At 35.9% G+C, this 22,841-nt stretch overlaps 1 protein-coding gene across 5 annotated transcripts in view; it reads right to left on the bottom strand.

Moving 5' to 3' along the window:
- Window positions 1-22,246, bottom strand: part of KIF3A (kinesin family member 3A) — a 70,006-nt gene extending 47,760 nt beyond the window's left edge. For 4 of the 5 annotated variants that reach the window (XM_031953104.1, XM_031953106.1, XM_031953105.1 and 1 more), the window contains exons 1-7: window positions 21,377-21,727; window positions 17,106-17,379; window positions 14,852-14,996; window positions 8,047-8,131; window positions 6,738-6,843; window positions 5,209-5,348; window positions 4,781-4,978 (exon numbers count right to left, since the gene is read on the bottom strand). In XM_031953104.1, the coding sequence (XP_031808964.1) occupies window positions 4,781-4,978; window positions 5,209-5,348; window positions 6,738-6,843; window positions 8,047-8,131; window positions 14,852-14,996; window positions 17,106-17,379; window positions 21,377-21,712 (1,284 nt within the window). In that variant the 5' untranslated portion in view covers window positions 21,713-21,727. Of the gene's footprint in view, window positions 1-4,780; window positions 4,979-5,208; window positions 5,349-6,737; window positions 6,844-8,046; window positions 8,132-14,851; window positions 14,997-17,105; window positions 17,380-21,376; window positions 21,728-21,763 lie in introns of those variants that run through there. The other variant, XM_031953107.1, reaches the window with a different exon arrangement.
- Between the last annotated feature and the right edge of the window lie 595 nt (window positions 22,247-22,841).

Consider the following 22,841-nt stretch of genomic DNA (forward strand, 5'->3'; position numbering starts at 1 on the left):
TTGGAGGAGATGTGGGAAACCTGGTTCACTAATACATTGTTGGTGGAGGTGAACCAACCATTCTGGAAAGTAATATGGAATTAGACCCAAAGGGCTATCAAACTGTGCATACGCTTTGACCCAGCAGTGTCTCTATTAGGCTTGTATTCCAAAGAGATTATAAAAAAGGAAAAGGACCCACATGTGCAAAAATGTTTGTGGCAGCCCTTTTTGTAGTGGCTAGAAACTGGAAAATGAGTGGATGCCTATCATTTGGAGAATGGCTGGATAAATTAGGCATATAAATATTATGGAATATTATTGTTCTATAAGAAATGACCAGCAGGATGATTTGAGAGGCCTGGAGAGACTTACATAAACTGATGTTAAGTGAAGTGAGTAGAAACAAAAGAACACTATACAAAGCAACAAGATCATATGATGATCAATTTTGATGGACGTGGCTCTTTTCAACAGCGAGGTGATTCAGGTGAGTTTTAATAGTCTTGCGATGAAAAGCAATCTGCACCCAGAAAGAGCACTGTGGGGATTGAGTGAGTAACACAACATAATATTTTCACTTTCTTTTAGTTGTTTGCTTGCATTTTCTTTTCTCTTTTTTTCCTTTTTGATCTGATTTTTCTTGTGCAGCATAATTGTGGAGATGTATAAAAGAATTGCACATGTTTAACATATATATTGGATTACTTTCTGTCTAGGGGAGAGTATCGGGGGAATACAGAGAGAAAAAAAACTTGGAACTCAAGGTTTTGCAAGGATGAATATTGAAAACTAAGTATGTTTTGAAAATCAAAAGCTTTAAAAAGAATGCATTAGTGTCCCAGTTTTTCACATCCCCTCTAGCATCCATCATTTTCCTTTTTGACACATCAACCACATTGATAGGTATATAACTTTCATAAAGATAGCTTGATTTCTTTCTCCTAAAACTGCTTGTTCATTTCTTTGGCCATTTGTTGATCAAGGAATAATGTGTAGATTCAGTTCCTATATATTTGAGAAATGAGGCCTTTATCAGAAATACTTGTTGCAAACAATTTTCCTCAGTTTTCTTTATTTATAATTCTAGATGTAATCAGTGTTAATAATTTCAAGTGTTTTTTTTAATTGATTCTCTAGGATTTTCTAAGTGTAACATCATATCATCTGCAGAGAGTCAAGTTTTGTTTCCTCAATGCTTATTCTAATTCCTTGGATTTTTTTCTTCTCATTACTACTGCTAACATTTTTAGTACAATATTAAATAATAGTAGTGATAATGGGCTTCCTTGCTTTACTCTTATTTGTAGTAGGAAGGCTTCTAACTTATACCCATTACATATAATATTTGCTGATGGTTTTAGATAATACTTATCATTTTAAATAAAACTCCACTTATTCAAAAAAACACATCTCTAGTGTTTTTAATAGGAAGGGTTACTGTATTTTATCAAAGACTATTTTTACATCTATTGAGACAATCACATGATTTCTGTTGGTATTGTTATTGATATGGTCAATTATACTGGTAGTTTCCCTAATAATAAATTAATCCTACTTTACCTTGGTATCTTCTCTTTGCTAATATTTTACTTAAATTTTTTTTGCATCTACATTCATCAGAGAAATTGGCCTACAATTTTCTTTCTCTCTTTTGATTCTTACTGGTTTGGGTATCAGCACATTTGTGTCACAAAAGGAATATGGCAGGACTCCTAAATTTTCTTTCACAATATGAAATATGTTTTGCATGACTGCACTGTATAACATATATCAAACTGCTTGCCTTCTCAATTGGGAAGAAGGGAGGGAAAAAAGGAAAGAATTTGGAATGCAAAAAAAATTTTAAAAGAAAGTTTAAATTTATTTTTATATGTAATTAGGTGAAAAATTAACAATAAATAAATATTTGCTGAAAAAATAACAAGTATCCACCAATCACCTGAAAGAAATCTCAAAATGAAAACTTCTCAAGAACATTATGGTCAAAATCCAGAACTTCCAGGTCAAAGAAATAAAGCTAAACACCGTCATAAGGAAAGAATTCAAGTGCCAAGGATCCACAGTCAGAATCACACATGACTTAGGAGCCCTTACTATGAAAGATCAGTGAGTTTGGAAAACAATATTCTAGAAAGCAAAGGATACTACTGAGAATAATATACTCATAAAAACTGAGTATAATCCTACAGAAGAAAAAAAATGAATCTTTAATGAAAGAGAAGACTTCCAAGCATTAATGATATAAAGACCAGAGATGTGTAGAAACTTTGAAGCAGAAACATGAGAGGCAAGAAAAACACAAAAAGTTAAGATAAACAATCATAAAGACCTAAAGCATATAGAATGACAGGGAAAGATAATGCAGAATGATGGAGGGGATGTGGGAAAACTGGGACACTGATACATTGTTGGTGGAACTGTGAATACATTCAGCCATTCTGGAGAGCAATTTGGAACTATGGTCAAAAAATTATTAAACTGTGCATACCCTTTGATTCAGCAGTGTTTCTACTGGGCTTATATTCCAAAGAAATCTTAAAGAAGGGAAAGGGACCTGTATGTGCAAGAATGTTTGTGGTAGCCCTCTTTGTAGTGGCCAGAAACTGGAAACTGAGTGGATGCCCTTCAATTGGGGTATGGCTGAATAAATTGTGGTATATGAATATTATGGAATATTATTGTTCTGTAAGAAATGACCAGCAGGATGATTTCAGAAAGGCCTGGAGAGACTTACATGAACTGATGCTGAGTGAAATGAGCAGGACCAGGAGATCATTACATACTTCAACAACAATAGAATATGATGATCAATTCTGATGGACGTGGCCATTTCCAGCAATGAGATGAACCAAATCAGTTCCAATGGAGCAGTAATGAATTGAACCAGCTACACCCAGGGAAAGAACTCTGGGAGATGACTATGAACCATTACATAGAATTCCTAATCCCTATATTTTTGTCCGCATGCATTTTTGATTTCCTTCACAGGCTAATAGTATACTATTTCAAAGTCCGATTCTTTTTGTACAGCAAAATAAGTGTTAGGACATGTATACTTATATTGTATTTAATTTATACTTTAACATCTAACATGTATTGGTCAACCTGCCATCTAGGGGAAGGGACAGGGGGAAGGAGGGGAAAAATTGGAACAAAAGGTTTGTCAATTGTCAATGCTATAAAATTACCCATGCATATAATTTGTAAATAAAAAAGCTATGATAAAAAAAAGACCTAAAGCATAAACTGCTTATATTCTAAAATGCAGAGATAATATATGTGATCTCTCTGAATGTTATGATCTATTCATAACCAAACTTCACTTTCACTTATAACATTCCATTTTCTTTTTAATATACTGAAATACTTGTTTTGTGATAATCAAGTTCAAAATAAAAAGAATGCCAATACTGACATGGTTTAGTTCTCTTCTTAAAAGACTTAAAGTGCTCCTTCTAAAGAGAATCTCTCAATCTGAAGTTCCAGAACATCCATGGATAGATACTTATGGAGTCTATGAAATTTTATGGGAAAAAATTTACAAATATTTCAGCAAATAAATGGCTTTGTTTATAATCCTTTATCTTTTTATTAATCTGAAAACATTATTCTTCAAAAAGGGATTCAATAGTCTTCACTAGACTGCCAGAGAGATCCATGACACAAAATTAGAAATACTTATTCTAAAAGCAGGTTGATTTTATTGGTCACAGGAAAAAGATGCCACATTTAGAATACCAATTTACTAAAGTTTATAGACTAAAGAATGGACCTGTGACTTCACAAGAGCAGAGTGAGGAAATTCCCTCTGTTCTGAATTACCCAGGTGAGCAAATTAAATCTACCAATGCAGGTCAACACCTTTATAAATTAAATCTTGAGAGACTTGTCTAAAGAAGGGAGAATTTAAAGTGCTTTTCACAAGGTTTCATAGCATGTGTCAAAAGCCAGACTCAAAATCAGGCTTTACTGGCTTCAAGACTAGCTTTCTATCCACTGGGCCATACTGCCTACCCCTCTGTTTATGGATGTTCTAAAAACAGTGATTCTTCATAGCTTTTTTTAAGCCACTCTACCATCATTACTATGGAAAGGGGATTTGCAGGACTGAGGATCACATTAATTATTTTCTGCTTTATGAGTAGCCATTGCCAAAGAACTGTCCATTAACTAATGACAAATCTATTTATGATGTACTTACTAGATTGTTCTTCCAAAAGATTCTATCACTAAGATCATATAAAAGTCAATCAGTGTAGAACATGCTAGAACTTATGCTTTGTTGTCATAATCTTTAAGAAGTTACCCTATGTTCACTTCAGCAGCACATATACTAAAAGATTACCATGTACCACACAAGGATGACATGAAAATTCAAGACACACTCCATATTTCTCTTCTTTTTCTTGCTTTTTATCTTTTGGAATATGGCTAATGTGGAAATTTGTTTTATAAAACTCTAATATACATGTAATGAATTCTATTCTTTGTAATTTTAATGGCTGGAAGAGGAGTATAGAAAGAAAATTTGAAACTAAAAATAAAATTAAATTAAATTTGGAAAACAAAAAAAAGTACACTACACCAAGAACTTAAATCTCCCAAGTCATGAGGAGAGAATGAGATTAGACTCTGTCACCATTATCAATAGATGTAGGGAATTTCACGAAGATTAAACACATGGTTAAAAAGGGGGGGATACATTTATTCACTTGTTCTAAAATGAAATTCACTACTGAATCAAAAAGTTATGTATAAATCAACACTGAGTCAAACTGATCAATCATCTATTTCTTACCATCATGGTCTTTGAGTTTCCTCCTAAAGAATCCTGAAGAAGACGAGTCAATTTTGAATTTCGATAAGGTACATGAGTGCTTTTTCCATCAACCAAGGCAGAAATGACATTGCCCAGAGTGGAGAGTGAAAGATTAATTTTTGTTGCTTCTTTCAGTCGCTGTCCAGTAGCTCCAGTTTTTGCCTGTCTTTCTGAACCCTAGTGAAAAGAAAGGAGTTAAGATGAAATAACATAGTAAATTCAGAAGAAAACAAATTTAAAAATTATCCATTGAAAAATTAAGTGAACAAAAATCTGAAAAACTTAAAAAGTAAATTATATCACTGACTCTTTTCATTTGTTTAAGGAATTTTGAAAATTAAAGTGGAAATGATCCATTAAAATTACTAGAGAAAAATCTCCTCCTCAATCAGCATCATAATACTTACAGCAAGATCTACAAGGTGTAGTTTGCCCATCCGAACATGCATATTTCCATCAATACCTTTTTCACTACATTCAATAGTAATTGTAAATATAGCATGGGAACGGGAACTGTGTTCATTCATATTAGTTGCACCAACCGAACCTTTAATATAAAAAGAAAATCACTAAAAAAGGTAATGTTAAAGTTTATCTCAAAAACAGAAATAAAATTATTAAATAATAATTTAAAATGCATAATTTTATTAGATATATAGCAAAACAAAAGAAATCCACATTTCTGAATTACCCAGAGAACAATGGATTTATATTATCATTATTAGAAATCTGCCAAGGGTTTCGATGTTCATTTTGAAAAAAATCTGTTGTACCATTCATGTTTGAAGTAAAATTTTGAAACAAAATACTTAATTTTAATCACAAATGTCATTCACTGTTTATCGAAGTGTCAAAGTTTAAAAAGTTATATTGTACATAAAAATTCAACATCCCAACTAATTAAGCTGTGCTTTTAAAAAGTATTAAAATTATGTTCCTTTTACCAAAGTAACAATCTCATTCTAAGATCTCATTTCATAAACTCAGGCAGAAGTAACCTACAAGAAGATATAACAAAACTTAAGAAAAACAAATGATAAGTGTTTTAACCAAAGGCCTACTTATTATATTATCTTACTATAAAATGGAAATGACATTTAGTATCCCAAATACCTAAACACCTAGCACCAGCAGAACACAAACTTTTGGAAGTTCTTATGTCAAACTGGAAAGGATTACATACATAGATCAGAAATCAATTGTCTAAGAAACAAACAATTTAATTAAGTCAGTCTCAGTCATAGAAAATCATTAAGCCATCTACTGAAACACAGAGAAATTGGGATTTGATAAAGAGAATACTCAAACTAGATGAAGTCACAGATGTCTGAGATATTAAGGAAGGCAAGTATTTGATTTATGCCATAAAATGAGAATCTAATAAAGTGCTATTTCCTGGTCTACAGTCATTTCATAGACTAATGTACACATAGAGCAAAATGTAAACTTACGTTCTACATAGTAGTGAATTGGATTTTCTTTAAAGCAAAACAATATAGATATTGGCATTCTCAATTTTTAAAAATTAAATGTCCACCTTTACTAATAAAATGGCTTTAATTTTAAAATGAAACTAATATTTAGGCAGGAAATGGAAAATTTTAAAAGCTTGATAATGATTTCATGTACAAATTTCATAAATTATCTTCTGTTATCTTTCTTTTTTTGATATTACAATTATATGGAAGTTTTTAAGGGATATCATGATTTGTATGTAATAAAATGAGACTGAAGACTGAAAAGAATCTGTCTCCTCTTTTACTCAAATATTTTGTTCACTGCTAGATATTCCTAAACAACTACAAAAAGAATTGTTAGAATATCTCAAAATCATGTCTCTTTTACATGGTATCAAATTGTGACATAATTTAATACCTTCACACTAAACTAATCTACTCAACATTAAAATTTATTGCTAATTAAGGGCTATACTTACGATTTTTGTGGCCTAATGTCATAATTCTATCCATATCATCTGCATTATTTACTACATAAGCTGACAGATCTTTGATATAAACTCCCACATCAGGTCTTTCCTTAACCTAAAAGATAAGAAGATTATACTCTGATAATATAGGATACTTTCTAAAACCAAAAGATAAGATTAATATGATAATATGTAATACTTTCTAAATCAATATTCCTTATATTTACTTACAGATTACTATAGCAATGATGTAATATCAGTGTAAGTAATTTATAATAATCCTTAAAATAGGAGGAAAATATTTTTTAATCTACCTATCCCTTCATTAGCTTATTCTTTATTCTAAAAAAAAAGCTGAATAAAAGAAAAACAAGAAGTATGTTGGCCTACTTTGGAAAACTTGAATATTACACAGCTTGCTATTTCTCTGACTCATTTGAGAATAGATTTTTTTTTTAAATCACCATCATAGTCATGACATAGGAGAAAACACTTCCTCATATTAATGTAAGAATGTTGATTTCATCTAGTCAGCATTCCTAGTTGAATCCAATATAATACAAGCAAGTGGGACAGGCAAATGGAAAAATGATTGATTCTACACAATCTTATTGTTATTACTTAAAACAAATTGGGCAGTCCATCCATTATAGAACAACAATTATTAACTATGAAAAGTATAGCATTCACAAGGAAATGGTATGAGACATTATTTTAACAAATTTGATCTGTAACTATCAGGGCAAGTGAAAAACATTCTTTACAAATGAACCTCTTATTTAAGAGGAATTTAAATAATTTGCAGGATAAAGTAAAATGCCAGAAGATGTACTATAAAACAAATAAGAAAACATTATTGTAACATCTTTTCAATTTTAACAGATATAGTTTCAAATGATTTTGGATACTGTTTGTAAAGGGAATTAGGCTAGATTAAACTGAAAACAATTATATAGGCCGGTACAATGTCATAAGCTAAATTTTAAGCTAAAACACTAAAACTCTTTATACTAAAGTAGCTAAAACTTTAATTTATTTAATTGTCCTCTTAAAACTTAGCAAAAGGAAGATGCTTGGCATCATCAAAAGAACACCAGACCTAGAGCAAGGAAAACTGAGTTGGAGTCCCAACTCTCTTTCTTATTAAATATATGATCTCGAGAAAATCATTTGACCTTTTTGTTTCTAACTTTCCTTATCTCCTTTATATCATACAGGGATTTCTGATGGCTCCCTTTAGCTTTAACATCATGACAGTATAACTCTGTGGAAAGATAATTCTTACCTGAGAATATTCAGATTTTCAAAGTATCCTCACCTCTAATCTCTGTGTCTGATCCTTTCCTAGAAGGTCACGCACTTCTTCATTATAAATTTCCAAATAAGATACTCGAACCAAAAACCTAAAAATAAAAAATGTTTTAACATGTAAAAAATGTGACTTCCTTTTGCTGCCTCTATTTCCTACAAATACTTAATCATTTCTTGGGTTACTGCGATCTGGCTTCCAACACTTTCTAACAAAAAGGTTAACTATGATATGATCTCAACTGCTAAATCCAATTATCTTCCCATTCCTCATGCTTTCCTGCTACATCTAACATTGCTGAATATCCTCTCCTCCCAGTTATTCTCCTAAAATTTCTTGACTCTGATTTCTCCTGGCTATCTACCTGACCAATATCCTCCTCCAAATCCACTGTGAAGTTTTATGATCTTTCTCTGTGGTTGTACCCCAGGGCTCTCTGTCCTAGGATCTCTCTTTTTCTCTTTCTCAATGATTTCATCAGGTACCAGAAATCCTGATACAGAATTGAAAGAAGCCAATGACAGGAAGCTCAATCTCCCTTCTTCCCAATTAATGAATACACATTTTTAAATGCCTATCTTGTGCCAACCACTAAGCTAAACTCTGGAGATATAACAAAATAAACAGTTCCTGCCCTCAGGAAGTTTACCTTCTAATGAAAAAGATGTATTTTAGAAAGGAGAGCATTAGCAACTAGGGAGATTAAGAAAGATTTTTTGTAGAAGATGACTTGAATCTTGATTAAAACCAGAGATTCTAAGAGGTGAAGAGGTGTAGGCCAATATGCCTAGATTGTAGAGTTTATAGAGAAGACATAACATGCACTACAAAGGTAGGAATGAGCCACATTGTGAAGAACCATTATTAAACACAGAACAGTTTATATTTGATCCTAAAGATAATTTCACTTTAGAAAAATCACTTTTAGAAAAATCCACAGGTATGTGGACGATAATTGGAATGGAAAGAGACCTGAGGTAAATAGAATAAATTAAAAGGTTTTTCTACATTGAGTGGGCTACATAGAGAAATTATATTTATGAGATAAATCATGTTAGTCAATAAATATTTACTAAGTGTCTATTATACACCAAGCACCGTGCACTGAGGATACACAAAAGAAGCAAAAGACACAATCCTTATCCTCAAAGAGCTCACAATCTAATGGGAGAGATTACAAATAAGTATGTACAAACTATATAGAGGATGACTAGAAAAATAATTAAAAGAGGAAAAGCACTAAAATTATTAAAGTTTAGGAAAGGCTTCATGTGGAATTTTAATTGGGACTTAAACAAAGTCACAGAAGTCAAAAGGTGGAGATGAGCACTCCAGATACAGGGGCAGCCCATGAGAAAATCCCTAAGCTAGGAGATATTTATGGAACAGCCATGAGGGCAATGTTAGTAGCAAGAAGAGAACTTGCCAGCAAGTGAAATGTAAGAAGCTGGGGCTGGAATACAAAGGGCTTTGGAGCAAAAGGCACTGGAAAACTAGGAACTTGCCTGGAGGCCATAAAGAGTCATTGAAGTTTTTACAAGAGGGAAGATGTTGAGAGTGGAAGACATGAAGATATGTAGAGATAAGAACAAGATCTGGTGATTGACTGGATATGAGGATATAGTAAGAAGAGCTTTAGATAACACTGGCATTTCAAACATAGCCTGGAAAGATAGTGATGCTATGAAAGGACAGAAGGATGTGTTTAGAAATGGCAAGGGGGAGGGGAGTAAGGAGAGGGTAGAACAGGAAAAGAAAAAAAGGACATGCTGAATGAGATTTATACATAATATCTGATTCAAAATATTCAACAGAACTAGTTGGGAAGAGGTAGAGACAAGATGATGGAGTAGAAGAGCAGGAGCACTTAGCTGAACTTTCCCAAATTTCCTTCCAAGCAATTCTAAAATAATACCTCAAAATGAATTATGGAACAGCCCAACCAACAAAAGGTTGAAAGAAACAATTTTCCAGTTCAAGACAATTTAGAAGGCTGTCAGAAAAGGTCTGTTTCACCAGAGTGGTGGTCAAGCCTGGATTATGCTTGAAGCTTAGAACAATGCCTCCTTCACCCTAGAAGAGCCCAACTTCCATTCAAGAAATAAAATGAAAAAATGAGTTAACAACAACAACAAAAAGAACTAGGTTATAACAAGTTACTATGATAACAGGGAAAATCAAGATACAAACCCAGAAGAAAACAATGATGTCAAGCTGTACAGGCAAATCTTCAAAGAAAACTGTGAATTGGTTACAAATCCAACAAGAATTACTGGTAGAGAGTCAAAAAGGATTTTTAAAATCATGTAACAGAGGTAAAAGAAAAATTAGGAAAAAAATTAAAACAATGCAAAAAAATTATGAAAAGATTGTTGATAGTTTGGTAGAAGAGGTACAAAAAAATACTAAAGAAAATGATACTTTAAAAATAGAATTTTGGCCAAATGATAAAAGAAACATAAAAAATTCACTTAAGAGAACTACTTGAAAAACAGAATTGGACAAATGGAAAAAGTGGTACTGAAGTTCACTGAAAAAAAATCCCTTAAAAATTGGAATAGGGCAAGTAGAGCTAATAATTCCAAGACATTAAGAAAAATTCAAATAAAATCAAAAGAATGAAAAAAATAGTAGAAAATATGAAGTATTTCAGTGAAAAAACAACTGACCAGGAAAATAGATCAAGTAAAAATAAAATAAGAATTATTGAACTACTTGAAGACCATGATCAAAAAAAAGAACCTAGACATCTTTTAAGAAATTATCAGGTAAAATTGTTGATGGAACTGTGAACATATCCAACCATTCTGGAGAGCAATTTGGAACTATGATCAAAAAGTTATCAAACTGTGCATACCTTATGATCCAGCAGTATCTCTACTGGAATTATATCCCAAAAAGATCTTAAGGGAGGAAAAGGGACCAACATGTGCAAAAAATATTTGTGGCAGCCCTCTTTGTAGTAGCAAGAAACTGGAAACTGAGTGAATGGCTGGATAAATTATGGTATATGAATGCCATGGAATACTATTGTTCTGTAAGAAATGACCAACAGGATGATTTCAGAGAGGCTTGGAGAGAGCTACATGAATTGATGCTAAGTGAAACGAGCAGAACCAGGAGATCACTAAACATGGCAACAATAAGACTATATGACAATCAATTCTGATGGACGTGGCTCTCTTCAACAATGAGAGGATTCAAACCAATTCCAATTGTTCAGTGATGAAGAGAGCCATCTACACCCAGTGAGAGAACCATGGAACAGGGTGTGGAACACAACATAGTCTCACTCTCTCTGTTGTTATTTGCTTGCATTTTGTTTTCTTTCTCAGTTTTTCTTTTCCTTCCTTCTTGATCTGATTTTTCTTGTGCAGCAAGATAGCTATATAAATATGTATACAAATATTGAATTTAACATGTATTTCAACTTATTTAACATGTATTGAACTATCTGCCAGCTGGGGGTGGGATGGGGGGAAGGATGGGGAAATTTGGAACAAAAGGTTTTGCAAGGGTCAATGTTGGAAAAATTACTCATGCATATGCTTTGTAAATAAAAAGCTTTAATTTAAAAAAGAAAGAAAGAAAGAAATTATCAGGGAAACCTGCTGATAACCTAGAAGCAGAGGGTAAAATAGAAATTAAAAGAAACAATTCACAATGTGAAAGTTAAAGAAAGTATGAAAGGAAGAACTTTTATAGTAGAGGGGAAGATGGAGGGAGTAGGATGGGGGAGACCACTCAAACCTTACTTTTCATTGGAATTGGCTCAATAAAGCACATACAAGCTCAGTTGGGTATTGAAACCCATCTTACCTCTATACAGAAGCAGGAAGGGAAGGGGATAAAACAAAATGGGGGGGGGGGGCTAATAGAAGGAAGGACATGCCGTCGGGGGGTGGGGGGGGGGGGGTAAGAGGTGAAAAATTGGAACAAGAGGTTTGGCAATTGTTAATGCTGTAAAGTTACCCATGCATATAACCTGTAAATAAAAGGCTATTAAATAAAAAAAAAATTTCCAAAAAAAAAAAAAAAAAAAAAAAAAAAAGGAAGGACAGATTGGGAGAGAAAGTGGTCAGAAGCAAAACAGACTTTTGAGGAAGGACGGAGGGAGAAGAGATAGAGACAGAGAAGAGAGAGAGAGAGAGAGAGAGAGAGAGAGAGAAAGAGAGAGAGAGAGAGAGAGATATGCCAGAGCTAAAGCCAGAGAAAGAGACACTGACAAAAGGACCTAGACCAATAAAATAGGTATTAACGATTAGATATTTTTTAAAAAAGAAACTCAAATTACTAGTATCAAAGTGAAAAAAAGGTGAATTCACCACCAAAGCAATAATTAGGAGCTATTTTGCTCAATTGGATGCCAATAAATCTGATTATCTAAGTGAAATGGATGAATAATTACATATGGTTTTACTTGATAAAACAAATGATTAGAGGTCTTGGGAAAAGAAAAAAATAAGGTTAGGATTCTATCATTGTAAAGGGCTGAAACTCTTAAAAGGTGTGCTTGAATCAGACAACCGAGCACTTAAGGCTAATTACCTATTGGACAATGATTCTATTAGCATGTTTGGGAAAATGACCCTTTTCACTTTTCTGCTGGCTCAATGTTTGGCGTATACAGATAATTGTAGGTAAGGATTAGGGGGTGGGGTGAGAGGCTAGAGAACTTCACTTTGCAGCAGGACCAGGAGGAGGGAAGTTGGTAGCAAGCTTGTGGCAGTTTGTCTGTCTCCTTCACTTCTCCCTCTGAAGACCAAAGACTTTTACTTATCCTGATTCCAGTTATTCCTGAGGCCTCCAGGGAATTTCCCTTCTTTTTAGACCTTTTCTTTTCATATTCCTTTCATTTTCTGACACTCAAAAAAGAGATCTGGTTCCCCTCAGAAGATACAACTCTGGCCATCCTCTAGAATACACTTTCCCACAATTGATTAAGGAAATGGAGGCACATCTTTGCTATTAACATTTACTGAACAGCCTCTCATCCTCTGAGGTTAGCTTCATCCACAATTGTCATCTTATGCAGATATTAATGGCAATTATCTACCAGCCCCTAAGATATTCTCCCTCCTTTCTTGAAGAGATCAATGCATAGTCCACAGTCTCTGGTCATCAGATTCTGCCCTTATATTAGGGAACTTCAATATGTAAGTTGATATTCTCACAAACATCCTGGCTTCCCAGTTCTTCTATCTTCTCAACTTCCATGACCTTCAATTGCACTCCTTCCATGACCTTCAATTGTACTCCACTTCATTTATATGAGGACAGACCCAGCATTACCCATAAGTGGTCCACTTCCACGATGGAGAACTATGAAAATCCTCTATCTGACCATGATCTCCTATTTTTCTCTGCTTCATTTCTTCTAAATCTGTTCTTTATCAGTCTTCCATTCCTCAGTAAACTCACCCATCCCATCACCTCTGCTCTGACTTCACTTTCCTCTCTTTCCAATCTTGATTTTATGGTAAACAATTCAAATGTACATGGTCTTTTACCCCCTTACCAAAGCCTAACTAAGCTTCCTTTGCTCCTATTAAAATGAAGCTTAAGAAGGCCAGAATAAATTACACTGAATCATACTGAATGGGGCTATTAAAAATTTTATATCTCTGTTTATTCTTTTTACAAAGCAAACCTTTTACCCTTGCTTAACTTTCACATTCTAAAACTTCTCTTTTCACTTCTAACCTCCTGCATACTCTCTCTCTCAGAAGACCACTTATCATACTTTACTGAAAAAACTGAGGCCATCTGCCATGAACTACTACCTTTTTCCCCCTTACTCTAAATCTCAAAATTCCTTGTCATCATTCCTCCCCCCACTTTTTTCTCTTTTATTCCAGTCTCATATGGAGATAGAACCCTTTTCCAGGTGAAGGTCAATCTTTTTACTTAGCAACTTGGTCTCATATTTTCCCATCTCCTCCAGTAGCCTGCCCCTACAATCACTTCTTCTTTCTCTCCCTAAACTTCATTGTTTCCCTATCCACCAGTTCCTTCCAAGACATCTACCAACATGGTTTATACTTAAAAACCCCTCAAAATCTTTCTACTCCCAAAAGCCATCATCCCACAGCTCCATATAAGCTACAATTGTTTACATTTGTTGCCTCTACTTCCTCTCCTCTCACTCCTCAAATCCTTGCAATCTGGCTTCTCAACATTATTGTATCAACTGAAATTACTCTCTCCAAAGTTACCAATAATCTCTTAATTGTCAAATCCAACAACATTTCCTGTCTTCTTTATTCTTGATCTACAGCATTTCCATGGCTACACTTTCCTCTGGTTTTTCATGACATTGTTAATTTGGTTCTGTCCTTAAGTCTTCTTAACTTCTCAATTAAATTACTGCAATTACCTAATTGCTATAACTGCCTCCAGGATCTCTCACTCCAATGGATCCTCCACAGAACTGCCAAATTGATATTCCTAAAATATAAGCCTATATAACTCCCCTGCTCAAGAAGTTTCAGCGGCTTCCTATTGCTCTAGAATAAAATACAAATTTCAAGCTTAAAATTCCCTCACAGTTTGGCTTTACCAATCTTTTCAGACTGATTTCATATTAATCTTCTTCATTCTCCTGTATTTGATGGTCTATCTCCCAAATGCCTGTCACTTTAGTAGGACTTAACATATGGTGGCTAAATTGAAGGCCAAATAGTTGAAAAAATAATCAGGTTACCACCAAGTACAATAACATCTATGAATGACAACCTCAACATCTATCTACATTTTAAAAATTATTTTACTCAAAAATAAGTAAATGTGGAAAAATGGTCTTTTTCATTTTTACCTTGTATCTCCCTCTGCTTTTGCAATATGACCAAATATATGAGCAAATGAATTTGGGATAATTCCTCTAAGTTCAGGTACAGCTCGTACACCTTCCATGGTAAATGTTTTTCCAGTTCCAGTCTGTCCATATGCAAATATAGTACCTGAAATATAAAGAATTTACTCCAAACATATTCAAATTTAAAATCAATTAAGATTTTATTATGTATCTAAAGTATATACAACATTTCATTAAGCACTGAAAGAAACATAATAACTAAGTTATAAGATAAGTTCTCTGCATTCAGGAAACTTACAATATAGTAAATGCTTCACATGATTAATAAACATTTATAAACTAAGTCCCTATTACTTGCCTAGCGATGTGCAAGCATCTGTTGATGGGTCATTCTTGCTAACACTAGCCATATTACCAAAGAAGACATTTTGAATAGACACATTCCTGATGATGAAAATCAATGTCATTCTCAGCCAGGGCCTCATTCAAAGCTTCATAGTACACTTCAAAAGGCTTTACTTTAGTTGCAATATTGACTGAAGCAAAAGTCACTACTATGCTTAGTTTTACAACAGTGTCTTCACATGGCCAACAAAAGATAGTACCAAGTCCACCAATCTTGTAGATATCTTGGAGGACAGACCACAAGGACTTGTCTGTTGGTCAAACTGACAGCAGGACACAATCAATCCAAAGCTTCAAGTAGCTATTCTTACAAGAGATATTCCATTCCTTGAACCTAAACATATCAAAGTTTGATTCCAACATGTCACCATCATTCTAACGTGAAACTAACACAAAAATCGCTGTCTGGGTTGTAGCGGATTTTTTTTTAACTGCAATACTTATTTGTTTGATAATTTCCTCATTTCTTTTCTGGTCCTAGGGAGGCTTGGTAGAGTTCATTTTATCATTAGCAATGAGATGTCTCAAACCTAGTGTACAGACCAGAAGGGCATGCTCAAAGGTCTTACAATCCTTTGAGACACCAGCTTCAAATTTACCCCAGCAACAACAATCAGGACAGTAGCTAGAGATCATGTTTGCAACTGTGTTCTTGATAAAGACCATCAATGATGGTCACATAAAACTTGCTAGTCTTAAATTTCCACAAAGAGATATCAATGTCGATACCACTCTCATGTTCAGCCTTCAGTTTATGCAAGAGTAGGTATAGTTGAAGGAATTGTTTCTCATCTCAACTGCCTCTTTTTCAACAACTTTCTTAATCTCATCACACTTATGGGCTTATATTGATCAGTGGTCATGAATTTCCAATAATGATCAAACTTATGTTTTTATCTTACCCATTTTTATTAGCTTTATCTAAAATTCTCATGACACCTGTGTTCTAGTGGCAAACCCATTGTGGGGAAAAAAACCCACTAAAATACTTTTCAAGCATTGTTCATAACTTAGTAGAGTGATAGTAATGCAATTCTTACTAAAGCATCTTTCTTACTATCTCTAAATGAATTAGGTTCAAATGAAATAAAAAATTCAACCTGTTCTATGATAACATCACCAAAAAAATACTAAGCATATGTAAAGTAAGACAGTAGGTGAAATATTGGTAGGAAATTACTATAATACTTCAAGTCAACATATCCAGTGATAACACAAAAATAACTAATAGTAAGGTGTAGAATGAATCACAATTTTTTTTTCCAAATAGATTTATCTATTTGAGATAAGCCTTTGGTAAATCTGATTAGAAAAAGGAGGGAGGAAAATGAAATTAGTAGTCTTAAAAATGAAAAGGGAGAACTTTCCACCAATGAAGATTTGTTTTCTTCAGGATAATCCCAGAATCTTAGCATTTTCTTTACAGATAAAGCAATGACTACTACATATCAAGATTACCATTAACACTTATCAGCTAAAGAAACTGAGTCACCCAAGAAGTTTACCATCTAATAGAGGAAAGTCAGTTGAGGATTATATTCTAGCTATGCATGATCCACAATATGGATAATCTAAATGTGACTAATATAAAATACAATATACTAATTGTGAGGGGCACAAGTTTGTATTTTTTTTCTTATTTATTAAGCAACTGTTGATATATATATAGGATTAGTATATATGTAAGAAAGAATTTAATTAGTTATTGAATAATAATATGCTGGGTTAACAACTAAACTCAATAGGTTTCCTCAATAGATCCTTTTATAATACTCAAATACAATTGCAAGCATCTATGTTTTAAAAATTGAAAATCATCTTAAATTCAAAAGTGAAATGAGGTTATTACCATTGTAGCCTTCTAGAACAGAATCAATAATGGGTCTTGCTGTTAAGTTATAAACATCAAGTTGTTTACTTTCTGGTCCAAAAACTGTATCAAATGTAAATGTCTTTGGAGGTTCATTTGAAGAATCTGTTTTATGTACTGTAATAGTTCCTCTCATCTCATCCACAGTAACAGACAATTTGTAGCACATTGCCTTTTCTCTTTCATTGAAGGGTCGACATCGAACAACAACCTTGACATTGTCACAGCTTTCAGGCTTCTCTGATTTATTGATCTAATAATCAAAAGAAAACCGAAAAGAAAAACAAAAACAATAGCCAACATTAATCTTTACACACATTAGAATAATTTTCAATGAGAGACTTTCTTGTCATTAAGATAAATGTTTCCCCACAAATATCATGCATGTATTTTCCAAATCTTGTTTGTTGAACTAAAAATAGTTTGAGTACTCTCATTTTTTATGCAAAAAAAAAATGACTCTCTCTTCATCAGTATTCTTGAACACTTAAGCTTCCTTCAAGGTTCAGCTCAGATGCCACCTCCAAAATTTGGCTCAGAAGCCAAATTCCTCCAGTTGTTAACATTCTTTCCCTCTCAAAATTATCTGTTTCATTTTCTCTCCCACCTGAGAAGGTAAGCTTTGACCAAGACTTTCAATTTTGTCTTTGTATACACAGTAGTGAGAACAAACATTAAGTACATACTACTACTTAATTCAAAAAAAAAAGAGTTTCTGGTCAAGATTTTTTAAAATTGCTGACATCTGAACAGCAAATTACAGATCACCTTTTTTTTTTTTTTTAAATACACTGGTATGTCCTTTTAAATCTCAGTGTTCTTTATTTAGCCTCAAGCTCAAGGCTTTGTCTATCTGTCAATAAGCATTTATCAAGAACTTACTATATGCCAGACACTATGCTAAATGCTGAGGATACAGAAACTACCTTGCTGTCAAAGAAGATCATGGCGAAATGGGCAAGACAACGTGCTAATCATTATCAAACAAGATATAGATACAGAATAAATTGAAGATAAACAACAGAAGGACGTTCCCTAACATTAAGAAAGATTACAAAAAATCTTCTAGTGGGGTGAAATTTTAGCTGGAACTTGAAAGATGCCAAGAGGCAAAGAGGAAGAACAACAATATTCCAGGCTTCAGGGAAAGACAATGAAAATGTACTGATTTCAGATATGGAATCCTACTGAATGAATCAGGACATCGGGACCTTCATTTGTCATTTTCTGGCCAAAAAAAAAAAAAAAAAAAAAAAAAAAAAAATCACACAATTACATAGTTTTGCGTGCATAAACATGTGTGTGTGTGTGTGTGTGTGTGTGTGTGTGTGTGTGTGTGTATTTTGTTTTGAAGAAGAACTGGGATTTTATTGGATAGGAAAGTCTGGAGTCAATGCAGGTAAGAGATAGCAAATTAAGAATCTCAGAATATTGCCAGGGGCACTGAATGATTAAGTGACTTACCCAGAGTCACAAAGTTAGTTGTCTTTAGAGAGATGGCTTATAAATTCATGTAAAGAGATCTGAAAAAATTTTTGAGGTCATCTAGTTGTATAATACCTCTTTTTTTTAATACTGGAAATTGGAAAAAAACTACCTTCATTTATTGCATTTATTTCCTTACCTGACATTCCAAAATCCTTTAAAATCTGTCCTGTGATATCACTACCAACTGAAATTGCATTCAAAGTTACAAAAGATCTATTATTTGTCAAATCTCATGGATTCAGTACTTATTCTTCTTGTTCTCCATACATCATTTGACATTTTTAGATAACCTCCTCCTCCTTATCCCTGGAATTTCTATTTCCCTTCTTACAAGTCAAGTCTCCTTTACACAGGGATCAACAATCTTTATCCCACCCTTATACATGGATATATATATTGCAGAGCTCTGTCCTTAGCCTATTCTCAATCATTTTCTCTCTATATAAATTCTCATGAGTTTAACTACAAAATTTTCTTCATCTCTGAATAAAATTCCTCTCACACTCCTATCAACAAAAATCTCATCTTCTCTTTCCACAAGTTCCCAGATCTATACTTGCCTTTCCAAACTTCTCTTCCTACTGTATTAAAAAGATGAAAATCACACATCTTAAGCTCCTCCTCATGTCCAAACTTCAATATCACTGCCCAATCTCTATTTTTCTGCTCCAGTCTCAGAAAGATACATTGGCTCTTTCTGTCATCAGTCTCCTTTACTGGACCATCTCCTAAGCTAGTGTGTATAGCATTTATTATATATGCACATATAAAAGTAAATACAAAATATATCTTCCTGATTCTTAAGCCAGTTCTCAATTCACTAAAACACGCTTCCATAAGATCACAGAATCATTTACAATTAATTTAGTTTCACATTATGCCAATTCTATTCCCAAACACAAAAGCAGGCAGGACTCCAAAGTGGCCCAGGTTTCCTGCAGGTTGTTGCAGCTGCAGCCAGAGCTGTAGTTTTGTGCCAGGGGTTCTTGATTCAGCTTCTAGGCTGCAGTGTCTCAGACACTGATGCCCCTCTGACTTAAGGATAAAAGAGGGGCTAATCGTGAGGCTAGAAAAGTATATGGTCTATGGAAGGGTCCATTTATTTATATTTATAAGTAGTTTTAAGTGGAAGGCACCTTAGATTAGTATAGTCTAGTATAATCCTCTTAATTTACAGATGAGAAATCTGAGGCCCAGAGAAATCAAACGACTTGCCCAAGGTCAAACAGGTAAAGGGTAGAGAAAACCAGTGAATTAGATTGTGACTCCAGAAGCTTAATAATCTAAAGCATCATTTCTTCTACTTTCTGCCATAGTAAATACTGTAGTTACGTGGAATTCAATCCCTTAGTTTTCTCCACTTTCTAACCCTTCATTAAGAATTCAGGATTTCCCCTTTTAGGGTTAGCTGTGAAAGTCAATGGCATAATTCCACTTCTTTCTTCTTAATGGCATTTTCCCCCTGGTTAATTGTTATTCTGCTAAGGAACCTCTTTTCCATTCTAAAAACACTTAAGCATTTTTCCTAGCAAGCTTTTTTTTTTAAATAGAAAAAAAAGATTAAGGAAGCCCAGTTCCAATCTGATTTCTTATAGATCAGTTCTGTGACTCTGGGAAGTTCCTTATAGAATTACTTTAATTATACTTCCTTTTAAAATTGGCTCTTAGTGTAATAAAATCTTTGCTCTTAGGGGGAAAAGATAGAGGATTTTCTCTTACACCATGCAGATAGAGTGAAATGGTTATTCCATATTGTACAGTATCCTTAAGTCATTTCTGTGACATTCATTCTAGAAAATTATAAATCTATTTCAGGAAAAATGAAGACTTCAAGTAGTCTTAATTTTGGGAAAAAACAATAATTTTTCACATTTAAATAGAGCATTAAAATTTACAAAATGCTTGACATCTAGTTTCTCATACATAAAAAAGCCTATATAAAAATTTTCAGTTGCTGAATTGTTAGGAATCAAGAGCTTACAGTGAACATGATCCCAATCCCCTTGTTCAAACTGTATATGATTAAAGGTGATGTAGCATCTACTCTAAGTTTAACATTTTTACCACGTTGTGAAATACCAAGATGCACATGGTACAATGAAATGAATCCTTCAAGCTACAGAACCTGATTTTTAACCCTAGCTATGCCATTGACTAGCTGTGTGTCTATCTCCTTATCAGTAAAATGAAAGGGTGGCCTAGACAACTTCTAAGATCTTTTTTCAACTACTGATCTATGAGATGAAAAATCATGGAGAAATTGCAACAGCGCCATCCTATGACATATTCTGTTAGCAAATAACTGACTGGAAGTTAAAGACCACTAGAAACCACAGTTCCACAGCTAAAGGAACAGGGATAGTCCTCTAAAGAGAACAGGGACTTGTCACTAATTTGGGTCCATGGCAGCAGCATCTGGTTCATCTTACTCTAGATAATACAAAGAAATCCTCAAAGGAGGTAAGTCGGAAGGAGGCTCCGACCGCAAGGCCCCGGGAACTGGGAGTTCCCAAGAGCAGAAGGAGGTCTGAGGCAGGTTCCTCTCAGCCCGCCTCCCTCCATCGCCGGGACAGCGCCAAACCCCGCCCAGGCCAGCGCAGGGTCACCTCCAGCATCCCTTAAAGGCTTCGTTGGGAAACCTCGGGCATTCTCACAAAGAGGCCAGGCCGTTGTTTCCCCGACCTCTGGTTCCGAGCCCAACCGAACCTTCGTCCCTCTAGAAGGCCGGGCTGGGTTCGCCCCCCCCCCCCCAGAAGAGGCACCTGGGCTGAGCTGGGCCTCTCCCATCTACGAAGGAAGCAGCAGCTTGGTCTGGGGCTCTTTCGGCCTTCCCGAACGGCCCCCCCAAAGAAGCGGTTGCTGCGACAGCAACCGCTACCGCTGCTGCTGCCGCCGCCGCCGCCGCCGCCGCCCCGCCCCGGTCTCTCCCATCCTTCCCAGAGGAGGCCTCTGAGGAAGCTGCCGCTGGGGCCGGGGCCGAGCCTCCCTCGGTCTTCCCTGAGGGGACAGCGGAGAAAACCTCCGCCGAGGCCCGGGCCTAGGTGGGTGATGGAGCCCGACCCGGACCGCGGCCGCCCCTCCCCGCTCGGTGCCTCCATGGCAACGGCCCAGGCCGCCGGACGGGGCGGGGCGAGGATTCGGCTTCTTACCGGCATCTTGGCCTCGACAGCCCCGCGCGAGATGGCCGGTTCCCCCGCCCCTCCGCGCCGCTGAGCGAGACCTCGAGCTCCAGGGCAGAGAGTCTGGTCCGGGGTGCTCCTCCCTCTGCTGCCAGGCCAGAGGCTCTCGCGGCGAGGCGGTGGCCAGGATACGCGTGCGCAGTCTGGGCTTCCTCCTCCCCCCCCCCCGCCAGACCCGCCTTCTTCCCACGTTCCTTCGGATGCACCTGCGCGCCGGCGCGCTCTCTCTTTCTCTCCCTCTCCTTTCTCTTTCCTTCCCGCTTTCAACGAACAAAAATATAACATGCGGGACGCTCTCCTCCCCAAACACTTCCTCGGGCTTGATCTCCTGCCCCCAAACCGCGCCGCGCCTTTGCCGCCACCTGGTGGGCGCTGGACTGAGGCCGAGATGGGCAGGGCCCCGGGAGCGTGGGGGGCGGGCCCTCGAGAGCCTCCCTGGGGGTCAGTCTGTTCCTGCGTGTCTCAGCTTCATGTTCGCCCTCTTCGGGGCTCGCTGTCGCCTCCTGAACCGTGCCAGGCCAAAGCCCGGGAGACTGGCCCCGGGCCGAGGGGGGGGCGGGGCGTGGTCTAGGGTCCTCCCTGGTGAGACCGACCCCTCCGGCTGTGGCCAAAGGAGGCCGGGGTCTGATGGAGCGAAAGTGAGGGGCTGCCTGGCCCCGCCGCTTCCCTCACTCCGCTTTCCCCTCTGCAGCCCCACCTTCCCCCCACTGCACAGCTTCCACCAGTCTTTGCATAACAGACGAGAAAATTAGGATGCGCGGACTGATGGAGCCTTTCTCTTTTTTTATTTTTATTTATTTTTTTTAATTTAATAGCCTTTTATTTACAGGATATATGCATGGGTAACTTTACAGCATTAACAACTGCCAAACCTCTTGTTCCAATTTTTCACCTCTTATCCCCCCACCCCCTCCCCCAGATGGCAGGATGACCAGTAGATGTTAAATATATTAAAATAGATACACAATAAGTATACATGACCAAACCGTTATTTTGCTGTGCAAAAAGAATCAGACTCTGAAATATTGTACAATTAGCTTGTGAAGGA

The sequence above is a fragment of the Sarcophilus harrisii genome, chromosome 2 (assembly GCF_902635505.1).
Source record: "Sarcophilus harrisii chromosome 2, mSarHar1.11, whole genome shotgun sequence".
NCBI lineage: Eukaryota > Metazoa > Chordata > Mammalia > Dasyuromorphia > Dasyuridae > Sarcophilus > Sarcophilus harrisii.